Genomic DNA, 9,404 nt, shown 5'->3' with positions numbered 1-9,404 from the left:
CCCTGCACCCCCTATAGCACGGTAGCGGAGGGGCAGGCTCCCTCAGGGAGACAACCCCAAACACTGAGGCTGTAGCCTCAGGAATTCTTGAGGGAATGACTCTAGAAAGTATAGGAGTCATAGATACCATACACTGTCTTGCTCCAAGATAACCAAGTCCTATGACACATTAAAACTTTCTGGAGGGCCCAGCTGGTGTGGCTCAGTGTGAGCATCAACCCATGCACCAAGAGGTCACTGATTTGATTCCCAGTCAGGGCACATGCCCAGGTTGTGGGCCAGATCCGCAGTGGGGGGGCATGCAGGAGGCAGCCAATCATTGTTCTCTCTCATCAATGTTTCTTCTATCTCTTTCCCTCACCCTTCCTCTCTCTAAAATCAATAGAGAAAAAAAAAAATTTTTTTAATAAAATTAAACTTTCCGGAGGAAGGTTCAACCTGCCTCAGCCTCAAAGTTCAGGCACTGGCTGGGATCTGGGCCCGTGTACTGTGGAGGGAGCAGAGAGTAAACCATAACTGGTGCGTGTCAGGCATCACCCTCACAATAACCCTGTGAGGTAGGCTGCGTTGTCCTGTTTTACAAATGGGTAACTAAGGGCTCAAGAGAGGAAGTGACTTGCCCAATTACACAGCAAGAAACATAGGAGCCAGGATCCAAGCCCAAGTCAGTGGGGCTCCAAAGCCCACACATCTTTTCTAAGGATGAATAGAAAGCAGTCCTTTCTAATAAAGGCCCTCAAGTTAAAAGCTCAGGGATTCTCAGCCCAGCCAGGGGTGGGGTTGGGGTAGAGGGCAGGGTGAAAACTGGAGAAACTCCAAGGGTATGTCCAGTCCTGTCCTGGGCAGCTAGGCTGGCAGAAGGGAGGGGTGGAGAGTGATTACCAGACAGTAGCTGTCCAAACAGCACCAGCCACCAGTGCTACAGGTGATAGCTTTGGCCACCCACCAGCTCTGAGCAAGATGAGGACCGAGATGCTCCTGAAGCCTTGTGGCCCCAAGTGGGCAGTGCCAGGCTGTTAAGCCAGGCAGTTTCCAGCAGGCTTCGACAGTGGGCCCTCAATGTGGGGCTGGGTAGGCTGGCACTGGCATCAGGGACAGGTGAGGCACTGTGGGACCCTTCCCCAGCAGTTCCCTCTGCTTTCTCCAGGCCAGGTGTTTGTAGCTTCCTTCTCAGCTTCCTGGCCTTGGGAATGGGTGACTTCTGAGCCAGGACTAGGCTCTCCGGCTCATCTCTGGCCATGATGGATTCTCAGGGCATAAATCCAGCCTCAGTGTCAAAGTCACCTGGAAAATGAACACATAGTCATGCTACAGACCTCAACACCTTCATGTCCTATCTCCTAGCCTGCAAAGCCATCTAAATTAGTGGCCCTGCTCTGTTCCAGGGCAGAATGGCCCCAGCAAGGCCACAGAAATCATGACCCTTCTTCCCTGCATATACCCACTGGCCAGACCATTAAACCAAGAGGCAGCGTTTCTCCCCAGGCAATGCCAGAGCTCTGACAGCACTACTCAGAAGCAGCTGTTTGGGTGCGAGGACAAGAGAATGACAGAGCAGGCCTTGATGCCAGATCTCCTGAGGTAGAAGAGGCAGCAATGGACACTACTGGGCACCATCACCAAAGTCCCAACAGAAGTGAGATGGTGCACACCATGCGACATGGCAGATGTCCTCAAGGGTGAGGTCAAGCTACCTGAACTGATTAGATGATGCTCCAGAATATAGAGAACACACTGGAGAGCAATGTGCACAATAAGTTGGGAAAAGCAAACTGCAAAACAAGGTCCCAACTTACTGGGACACTTTGATGAATGCAAACACCTGGGATGTCTGAAAACTGTACATTCGGGCCATAGTATTGAGGATGGGGGAAGGTGACTGTACATTCGGGCCATAGTATTGAGGATGGGGGAAGGTGACTGTACATTCGGGCCATAGTATTGAGGATGGGGGAAGGTGAGACTCCTGCTGGGTTTCAGGAATGAGGCACTGGGTGAGTAGAGGTGCTGTTCACTGGAGAGGGAAATGAGCATAGGGAAAAGGTCAGGAGTGTGGCTTGGGAGGAGTTAAGGGTCACAGAGTCACCAGGTAAGAATTCCAGCATGCAGTCAGTTATTTGGGGGTGGAGCTTAGAAGAGGAAAGGATGGGCAGGAGAGACATAAGGAAATGACCTCAGGTGATAACAGGGCCTGGGCAGACCCCCAGAGCCCAGAAAAGCCTATAGCAAAGACAGAGAAGGCACAGCAGAAAGGGATTCAGGAGGGTGCAGTACCAGGATGGCCAAGAAAATATTTCCATGCAGAGCACTTGGCATGTTCACAGGCTTACAGAGGAGGCCATGAAGACTCTCACTGATGCTGGGGTGAAGTATATGGGGGGAAAAGTCCACAGACCCCACCCTGGAAGGCTAGCCACCCCCTCCCTGCCCTTTCCAAAGGTCCATGAATCCCTTAGCCCCTGGCTGCGAGCACTCACACAGCCCACACACCTGTCACTTGCTCACGCAGATCCAGTGGCAATTGGGGCTGCCCCGTGCTCACCCAGCTGGCGGCGTACACAGTCACGCCACTGCAGACCCAGAAGGTCGGGGTATATGTCAGGCAGCTGGCGCAGTGCCAGCAACTTCAGCATGCGTGAGGAGCAGCCACGCAGGGCTCGCTCCCGCAGTGCCCTCTCCTCTGACAGTGTGGTGGGCCGCAGCTCCACACGGTGTTCCTGTAGCACAAGATCCACAGAAGAAGGCGGCAGCCTCGGGAAGAGCCTCTCCTTCACCAGGTGGATGGGCACAAAGATGGCGCCAGCCCGCACCACGTGTGGGAAGGGACACTGCTGTGTGCACACAAAGCGTTGCAACTGGGACAGCAGTTTGCCCAACAGCCCCTGCACAGCCTGGCCATCCTGCCATGCTGCCCGGCCCCAAGGCCCAGCCATCTCAAGCCATTCACGCAGTTTCTCAGGTGGGGAGTGGGCCACTGAGCCTGAGATGGCATCACAAAGGGACTCATGTAGTCCTGCAAAGTGTTGCTCTGGGGAATCCACTGTGACAGGGGTAGGAGCTGGAGCCAAAGTCCGGTCTGGAGCAGGTGATGGAGCCAGAGTAGGTGCTGGAGTGGCCATGGATACACCTGGAGGACTGGGCAGTGCCAGATCAAAGCAGGCCACAGGCAAGGGCTGTTTGAGAATCTGTAGCCCAATGGGCACAGATGTAGGGGTGGGTGCAGGCTGGTCAGAGGCAGGGACCGAGGTGGGAACAGATGGGACCATGGCTGCAGACATGGGTGCCGGCCGGAGGATTTTGAATTTTCGGAACATGAAGGCCACGGAGCTGTGGAAATTGGTCTTTGGGATGCTCTCTGTGGTCACTGGTACCCCAGGCAGCTCTGAGACTGTGCTACCCACACCCGGCACACCCACAGCTATAGGGAGCTTGGAGTGCACCACAGGACTAGGGACCTTGATAGGAAGAGGCTCTGTCATGGGTTTCTTCACACTCAAGTCCAGTGCCACTTCCTCCCTAAGTGAGCGATGTACCCTCAAAGGGGCCTCCAAGGCAGACAGGGTTCCCCTGGAGTCGCTGTCATGGCTGTCCTTGGTGGCAGGGGCTGGAGCTGGGGCTGGGTCAGGCTCAGATGTGGCCTCGGGTGTCTGCACATCCAGATAGTCACGGTAGGGGGCCAGGCTGAAGACATTGTCAATAATAGGCATGGGTGGAGAGCCAGGGGGCAGTGTGCCCTGGTTCTGTGGAAAAGACCGCTGCTCTTGGGCACAGGGTGGGAGTGCTGGTGGGGTGCGGGGAACTGGACTATCTCCGATAACAATGGGTACCCTAGGGTGCACATTGAGCTGTGGCTGTAGTTGCTCTTTCTGGCAGCTGGGCAGCCATATCGTCTCCTCAGCTTCCTGCATCGGCTTCTCTATAGACCTCACAGGCTCTGGGCATGGCTGACTGGCAGGCATAGGCTGGCATGCTCGCTGGAAGGCACTGGGCTGTGGCACAGCCTGGACACTGTTCTGGGAAGGTGGTGTTCCTCTGAGCCCTGGGGATGCTCCAGAGAGAGAGAGATCATCCCGTGCATAAGGAAAGCCCAGCGCCTGGGGGGCAAAGTCTAGTGGGCACCGTGGAGTGAGAGGTGGCTCCAGCTTGAGGCCTGGTGAGGGTGTTGGGAGAGGGACAGAGGAGTAGGAATAAGTGTCCAGTCCCACTGGGGGCATACAGGGTGCCTGGGCTGTCTGCTGCTTCAGGTACGGGCTATTCAGCCCCCCAGCCAGGTACCCAACTGCCTTATGGGCTCCCAGAGGCTGCGGCGGGGGCACTGAGCTATAGCTGCTCTGCTTCTCTGGATGGTGACAGGCTGGAGGGCAAGACAGAGCCTGTGGAGGGTGGGGCAGTGGGTAGTGAGAGGGCACTGTATCCTGGTAGGCTGGCCCCAGGGGTTGAGCCAGCTGGGTCCAAGGACTGGGGGTTCCCTCAGACAATGCCTGCTTGGGATCCCCAGAGTAAGGACCTGCATACTTGGAAGCTAGGAAGCCCATGCTGTGGCTGGTCTGATACTTGTCCAGGAATGCGTGGCATGGAGAGAAACTCCCTAAGGAGTCTCTGCCAGATCCCCCAACTGGCATCCCACGCAAGAAGGCACCATCCAAGGACTGGCCCTTGCCAGGAGCCAGAGTCAGAGAACAATGTGGGTTGGTTGGGGGTAATAGGGGCCCAGTCACCAGTGTCCAATCAACATCCAGTGACCTCTTCACTGCCCCTTCCCCCAGACAAGTTGAGAGTCCATAACACAGAGGGCTGCGATAGAGAGGTTTGGGTGCCACCAGTGGAGGGCCTGAGTAGGAATGAGCATGGGGACTAAAAGGCAGGAGCTCAACAGGGCCAGAGTCCTGCACCTTCTCAGAGCTTCCTGCTGGTGGGCGATAAAGCAGGCAGCTGGTCAATAGGTTGTCTTCTGGAATCGGGGGTCCTGCTACACTGGTAGGATACAAGGGTGGGTATGGGGTCCAGGATGCCAACCGCTCAGACCCTGTTTTGGGGGTACTCCCCATGGGGCAGGAGAAGTAGGCACCCGTGTAGTTGCATGGGTCCTGGTTAGCAGCAGAGGGGGCCAAGCTGTGCCCAGGTCCAGAGTCAGCCTCTAGACGGGGCAGCTTGCCGTATACCACAGGCCCCAGAGTGCCCAGCGGCCGCTTCTCTGCCATCACTGTGAAAAGGCTTCAAGCTCTCCAGGGCCCCAGCTACTCGACTGCTGACCTGGGAAAAAGAGAGAGGCATGGGCCATCAGAATAACAGGCTACACGCAAGTAATAGAGAGCTGCTGCTCTCACTGGCTCACTGCCACACTTAAGAACTTGGCATTTAGTAGATGCACAATAACGACTCTATGAATGAATGAATGTATGAGCCATTTAATGCAGAGGTTCCCAACTTTGTATTTTAAGCTGCAGAACCATTTGTTACTGAATTCTTGTGCAACAACCCTACACATACTCCCCCACCTCCACTCCAGGAGCCCCTCTGTTTCACTTTTCTCCACATAACTCCCACGACTCCTTCCTTGGGCTTTCAGATTTTGCAAGGCATAGTCTGAGGATTACCTTGTAAGCCACTCCCCTCCCCATATACAGATAAGGAGACCCATTCAAACCCAAGTAACTGATGAAAGAGATGGGATGAGAGGCAGGCTTCTGACCTCCCATGACAAGCTCTTATTCCAGATCCCACAGTGATCTCAAGATGCCCAACTGCAGTCAAGATATGGAATTGGGCACTGTCTAAAATTTCAGATTTCCTGTGACACTCTTTAGATTTGTTTTGGGAGGGCTGAATATGCAAAGCAGCCCCACACACGGAAGGGGCCAGGACCAAAGAACAATGCAGACAAGTCCAGCTTGTCAATTAATGAGTAATAGGGAGCTTATGTACAGAAATACAGTTTTGGACAGCAGCAAGACAAAATGGATCCCCACACATTCCATCCACTAGACCATGGGCTTATATCTCCTAAGCAGTGAAAAGGTGTGGGTAATCAAAGGGATTAGGTGCCAGAGCAAGTTTAGTAATAGATAATATTGAGGGTGACTAGACCTGGAGAGAGAAACACTGAAAATCCTGTCATCAGCCCAGAGCTGTGTGTACATATTCCAGAGCTCACCCAGGGGAAGTGGATGGGGTCAAGGGTCAGGTTCACCCAGATGTCAAGACGGTAGATTACTTTTAAAATGAAGTCACTTATGCTCCACACCATATCTGACCTGCCAGTCTTATTTTTTTTTAAATTTCTTTAAATGGCTGCCCTGGCCGGTTTGGCTCAGTGGTTAAAGTATCGGCCCTCGGACCAATGAGTCATGGGTTCGATTCCAGTAAATGGCATGTACCTTGGCTGCAGTTCGTGCCCGGTCCTGCTCAGGTCATGTGGGAGGCAACCAGTCGAAGTGTCTCTTTCACATCAATGCCTCCCTCTCTCTCTCTCTCTCTCTCCCCCCCCCTCCCTCCCTTCCTCCCACTCTATCAGATGATAAATGGAAAAAATACCCTTGGGTAAGGATTTAAAAAAAACCGGCAAAGGCAGGCCTGGAACCCAGGTCCCTAGTCCCAGAGCAACACAGATACTGGGCTTGATTCTAGAGGGTGGTCCCTCGTGATAGGTGGCCAGACCCATCACTTTGTACAAGCCATGCCCCTCCCACTCTAAACCCATCAAGGCTGTCCTGCAGATGGTGCTGTGGCACCAACAGGAAAGTCCCAAAATTGTAGGGAAGGAGAGCCTAAGTCTAGTCCTTAAGCCGCAGTTGGCTCTTCTGGAATCGGGGGTCCTGCACTCAAGGCACATGGTGGCAGCACAGCACCAGGACAAGCAGGTGGGGAGGTGAGGGGACATGAGTGTCCAGGCAGGGAGCCTACAGGGCCACAGTGTGCTAGCTGGCAACTACCCCCATTGCATTGATGTTACAATTGTGTGCCCAAGACTAAGGCCCTGAAACCAAGTCAAGCAAACAAAGACTGGGACTCAGGCCCAGAGAGGTCAAGTGTGGGTTTCCTCAAGGCAGTAGGCACCCAATTACCCATAAGAGCTCATGAGGTCACTCTGCTAGGGCCAAATTGACCTGCCTCTACCTCCCCTGGTGCCCTGTTTCCCAAAACCCTCAGGTGACTTAGAAAAAATTGAATCAGCTCAATCTTGCTTTGATTGAGCTTATAAGCCAGGTGTCACAGGTTTCCATCACCAACAAGCCAAGAACAGCACCCTCTCCCAGCCCTTTCCTCTCTTCTGGCTGGTAGCCAATGACAGCCACAGATTCTGGGGACAGGAAAAGCCAAAGGTAGGATGAGGGCAACTGCCCACTCCCATCCCAGCACCAAGGAAGCCAGGTGGGACTTTCAGAAATTTGGCTCATTTCCAGGCCTGAATCTGACACCTCAGGCCAGCCCAGAGAAGAAATGCTCCAGAGAAGACAGAATGGAACATCAGGACCACAGTATCAACAGCAGTGCCCTATGCTAGAGACCTGGACCCTAGGGGAATGCAGTTTTGTAAGAAAGGGTTGTATGGTTGTGGGGTGCTGAGTTCCCCCTCTGCCCTTAGGAGCTCTGGAGTTAATTAAGTGCTGGCTCGGAGTCACCTTCCCCACACACTCCTCAGGACCTTCCCCACACACTCCTCGGGGCCTCCTCCATACTCACTTCCAGTCCCAGGAGTCCTTCTCTCCTGGGCTCTGCCCACTGTGTGCTCTTTGCTCTAGAGACTTCCTGAGATACCCCCCAGGGACCCAGCCAAGAGATGTGAGGCCACCCCTGGGACCCTCAGGAATCTTTAGAAGAGTGGAGTTTCCAGGGAGCCATCAGAGAACTATGAAGGGTATGGGGTGACCTTACCTCCTGCCAGTAGAAGATGAAAAAGCCCAGCAAACACCCTCTCAAGGGAGGCCCCTCTCCACTCAAAACAGTAGCCTCCTTCCCTGACAACACACATACTGAGAAAGGTGGGACCTCAAGCAGCAGGGTCACATCACCCTTTGGGCCACCACACTGTTGGCTGAGGTTGGAGCTGGGCTGGGAGGACCAACCTCAGCCAAGGCCCAGGGCAGGGTATAGAAGAGCCAACCAGTGCCATCCCCACCCTAAGCAACGGGGAAGGCAAACAGCTCTGTAGACCAGTTCCCTCTTCCACCTCTAGTGGTTCTCTGGGTGGAGGTTGGGAAAGACCAGGAAGAAGAGAGTGAAGAGTGATTCTGCCCAGCTGTAGCCAGTGTGGGGCCTCTCTCAAAGTACTGAACAGGGCCTCCTCCCCTGTTCTCACACTTCCGAGCTGAGGTTCTGGGACCCTGCTATCCCTAAAACCTAAGCTGGGAGCCCAGGCTACAGTGGAGGAAGAAGGGTCGCAGGATTGGTCTCCACCCACTTCCCTCTACCTGCCCCGCCCAGAACTCAGGTGCCTGGGGCCCTCGGCCAACTTAGCTTTGGAGCTTCTGCGTGGCCCCATGCCCTACCCGGCGGCACTAGAGCGCACGTGCACTTCAGCAGGCTGACATACAGGTTGCCGCCACGCATGCAAACCCGTGCCTCCAAGTACGTGCATGGCCCACATCTGCACACACTCCCCTCCACAACTGCGTTCTCCCCTCGCTCGGGCCCCGGCACATGTGTGCACGCAGGCAGGCCAGCGTATCGAGCCCCACCAACCGACACCCAAAGACTGGCGGGGATCTGGAGCAGGGGGCGGCCCAGCCATAGAACCCGGTAGCCACCGCCTCAGGGTGATCCCGCCAGGCTGGGCTGCAGCCAGTGGGTGAGTCAAGCCGTAGCTAAGAAACCATAGGGTCATCCAGTCCCAGCAGGGCGCGACCATGGACCCGCGGTGCCTCAGTGCCCGCCGCCCACCAGGCCCAGCCCCCTCCCCCCACCCCCAAAGCTCCGCCCCGACAGTCCACCAGAGCCAGGCCCCGCGGGAGGCCCGAGGGCTCGGCCCGTGCTCCTTCTCGCCAGCCCCGCGCCGGGGCCCCGCCAGAGCTCCAGAGTGCTACCAAGCCTGGGGCCAGTCGAAGCAGCGGCGCGGCCGGGGCCCCGCAGCCCGTCGCTGGGGGCCAGAGGCAGCTAGGAGCCACACAACCTCAGCCCAGGCCCGGCGTGCTCCATTCCCCCGGCGGGCCGGTAGGGGCGCCCTGGGGCCGCGCCGCCCCCGCGCCCCCCCCCCCCCCCCCCCCCCCACGAGTCTCCCAGAAACTCGGCCCAAGTTTCCGTGCCGGCCGAGCGGAAAAGCTCCTACCTGCAGGGCGTCAGGCGGCCCACTGCTGCCGCCAGGGGACGCGGCCACATGCTCCAGCCGCTGAGGTCGTGGGTTCTTGTCCGGCTGGGCCCTGCGCGGGAACTCGCGGTGAGTACCGAGCACGGAGCCAACTACCTCA

At 56.0% G+C, this 9,404-nt stretch overlaps 1 protein-coding gene across 1 annotated transcript; it reads right to left on the bottom strand.

Annotated features, from left to right (window-relative positions):
* Positions 1-341: 341 nt before the first annotated feature.
* CUNH15orf39 (chromosome unknown C15orf39 homolog) lies at positions 342-9,404 on the bottom strand. The gene is made up of 3 exons (XM_036280668.1): positions 9,266-9,404; positions 2,491-5,253; positions 342-1,284 (listed from the first exon to the last, which is right to left on the bottom strand). The coding sequence occupies exon 2, from the start codon at positions 5,199-5,201 to the stop codon at positions 2,502-2,504; it is 2,700 nt and encodes an 899-aa protein (XP_036136561.1). The 5' UTR covers positions 5,202-5,253; positions 9,266-9,404; the 3' UTR covers positions 342-1,284; positions 2,491-2,501.

The sequence above is a fragment of the Molossus molossus genome, unplaced genomic scaffold, assembly GCF_014108415.1.
Source record: "Molossus molossus isolate mMolMol1 unplaced genomic scaffold, mMolMol1.p scaffold_m16_p_1, whole genome shotgun sequence".
Classification (NCBI taxonomy): Eukaryota; Metazoa; Chordata; class Mammalia; order Chiroptera; family Molossidae; genus Molossus; species Molossus molossus.
This window is presented reverse-complemented; position numbering and strand designations above follow the sequence as displayed.

Excerpts from the sequence above, each read along its gene's own strand:
- CUNH15orf39 (XM_036280668.1), bottom strand. The coding sequence starts at position 5,201 with ATGGCAGAGAAGCGGCCGCTGGGCACTCTGGGGCCTGTGGTATACGGC.